Source organism: Mercenaria mercenaria, chromosome 5 (assembly GCF_021730395.1).
Source record: "Mercenaria mercenaria strain notata chromosome 5, MADL_Memer_1, whole genome shotgun sequence".
Classification (NCBI taxonomy): Eukaryota; Metazoa; Mollusca; class Bivalvia; order Venerida; family Veneridae; genus Mercenaria; species Mercenaria mercenaria.
In genome coordinates this window covers 11,904,735-11,907,822 of record NC_069365.1, presented here as the reverse complement: position 1 = coordinate 11,907,822, position 3,088 = coordinate 11,904,735, and the positions used below count along the sequence as shown (strand labels likewise).

General features: G+C 35.9%; 1 protein-coding gene across 1 annotated transcript; it reads right to left on the bottom strand.

Moving 5' to 3' along the window:
- Window positions 1-1,373: 1,373 nt before the first annotated feature.
- Window positions 1,374-1,967, bottom strand: LOC128557248 (heat shock 70 kDa protein 12A-like). Its single transcript, XM_053544431.1, has one exon. It carries the CDS (start codon window positions 1,965-1,967, stop codon window positions 1,374-1,376), a length of 594 nt encoding a protein of 197 aa, XP_053400406.1.
- Window positions 1,968-3,088: the final 1,121 nt, after the last annotated feature.

Below are 3,088 nucleotides of genomic sequence, written 5' to 3'. Positions count from 1 at the left end.
ACGTGAAACTTTTCTTTATTAATTGAAGAACAAGTTTAAAAAAGGATTATATATGATATAAAACTAGGTCACTAGGTTATATGATAGAAAATTTTTTTTAGCGCTCTTAAGGTCTATTTTCTACCTGATCTTCACAAAAACTGGTCAGAAATTTCATCTATATAAAATCAGGGTCAAGTCTAAACCTCGGTTATCCTGGGGCAATAACTAAGTCACCAAAATAAAAAAAAAACTTATTAGCACTATAGAGGCAATATTTTCTATTCGATCTATCTGAAATTTAGTTTATGAAGTCTGTAAATTTGAGTATTGCGTTTTCTGAGATTAGACACTAGGTCATAGATCAAATCATAGAAAAAACTTTGTCAACCATCTAGAGATCTTGTGGCCTGCTTTTGACTAAGATTTAAAATCGTCTGACATTTTGTTAAGACCAACATTCTGACACAGTCACAATTCGACTGGGCCTGATTTGTGATCTCTGGAATGTTTAGCATAGAATTGATTACGCCGGACGACGAAGACGGACGGCGGAAACAGGGTGATCAGTTCATCTCATCTTGACCCATTTGTCACAGCTGCACATCTTCTAATGTTAAAACACATTTTAGTAAAGCTTACTGACGGTATGTAATTTACTTTTGGCAATATATGTGACACAAATTTTCCCTGACGGACTCCCGGACGGACAAACAGACAAAGCCACACAGCAAAGTGGCGGAATAATAAGCCAGACCTTATTACCATTACAGGCTTCTAATATCATTATATCATAATGAGATGATCCCCTTGAAATATCGATCGTCCTATGTGTCCTTGTGTCCACATTCCACTTTGTCTTGATACGCAAATGTCTAGTAGGAAAAGAAGTACTGAAGTAATTACTTAATTATACCGGAATAATAATGCATACATCAAAAATAGAAGTGAAAATCTACCGATCAACTAATTGCTATTTTGTTCTGAAAGATATAAGTCTTTATTTGATATACGAAATTCAAGAACATAGACCGAAGCAGTTATTTTCCGAGCATGAGCCCTCTGTGATGTCATTTAAGAAATACAATATATCTCATATATCATACAGGGTCACTATGAAAACACGTCTATTAACAGAATACAAGTTACAGCATGTATCACATAAACATTACAGATAAACACATTGCCCAACTATATACATGACTGATATAATATTACAAACTGCAGATTTGCCATAATGTTAACAGTTTAATAGTCAATTTCTTAATTAACTTAAAGGTGTTTATAGATGAGATTGAAATCAAATAACGTGACTATTGGAACTAAATATAAAGCTGAAATGTTTAGACAGTTCTGAAATAAAATCAAATGTTATCTTTTGTTTCCCCTAGCAGTTAGCCAAGGAAGTCAAACTTCGCTTTTGTTTTCTTTCCAGTCTGTTGTTCCACTGCCTCTACTTTAAGCTCAGTCCCACTAAATGTCATTTGTACACTCACTGACCTATCCGTGCCTGACCCACCAATGTCTACAGTCAGCTTCTCAAGAAGTGTAGAACTTTGGTCCGTGACAAATGTCGGTTCCGCCTGGTCAGAAGCATAAAATGAAAACACCATTGCCTTTGAGTCTTTTGATGTTGGCACGTATGACTTTGTGACCTGGCTCATTCCATATTCAACCGACTGTCCAATCTTTACATGCCTATCAAATACGTCAGCACACAGAACATCTCCGTCATCGTCAACAAATTTCTTGGCCTCTGGATGGACTCCCGCCTTAAAAGGTACAGATGTTTTGACTCCGTATGTGTATCTGCAGCGCCTTTCCTGTATGACAGACGGATTATGACCAAAAATAACAGCCCCTTTAAGCACCGCAAGGCCTTGGGTCTGCTGGTATAATGATTCTTTTGTCCGGCATGGTCTTCCGTATAACATCTTGGAGCATGGGGGACTCGGAAAATCCACCAACCATAAGAATAGTTGGGACATCGTGCACCTGGCCTTCGGCAAACAGGGTCTTCAAGTGCTTCGCAACGCTTCCACAGGCTTCTTCAAACAGACCCTTTGCAATGTGTGCTTCCATCCGTAGTTTGTCTCCAATCCAGGTGATACTTTTATCATACTTTGGTTTTGTTTTGATGTGTTCCTTGATATCTTTGCCTTTTTGCTTTTTAAATCCTTCATTTAGAGCAATCGGTACTTTATAAAAAAAATTTAATGCACGATTCATCTGATGGGATAGCCCTCAAGCTTGAAGCGATAAAATGTTCTGAAAATGGAGAAAACATTTTAACAGTTTTAAACTTAAAACATGCATGTGTATAAATTGTAAAGTTTCTTTTAACATTTAGATAATGCTTTATATAAAATATGTTCATTTAGATATTTTTAGATAAGCATGCGAATATGTTTTAATTTTTAGCTCATCTGATTTTTTGGAAAAAAATGATGAGTTAGTGTCATCACTTGATCGGCGTGGGCGTTGCCTGGTTAAGTTTTATGTTTAGGTCAGCTTTTCTCCTAAACTATCAAAGATATTGCTTTGAAACTTGCAACACTTGTTTACCATCAATAGCTGACCCTGTACAGCAAGAAACATAACTCCATCCTGCTTTTTGCAAGAATTATGGCCCTTTTTGGACTTAGAAAATATCAGATTTCTTGGTTAAGTTTTATGTTTAGGTCAGCTTTTCTCCTAAACTATCAAATCTATTGCTTTGAAACTTGCAACAGTTTTTCACCATCATAAGCTGACCCTGTACATTAAGAAACATAACTCCATCCTGCTTTTTGCAAGAATTATTGCCGCTTTTGGACTTAGAAAATCAGATTTCTTGGTTAAGTTTTATGTTTAGATCAGTTCATCATCATAAGCTGACTATGTACATCAAGAAACATAACTCCATCCTGCTTTTTGCAAGAATTATTGCCGTTTTTGGACTTAGAAAATCAGTTTTCTTGGTTAAGTTTTATGTTTAGATCAGTTCATCATCATAAGCTGACTATGTACATCAAGAAACATAACTCCATCCTGCTTTTTGCAAGAATTATTGCCGCTTTTGGACTTAGAAAATCAGATTTCTTGGTTAAGTTTTATGTTTAGATCAGTT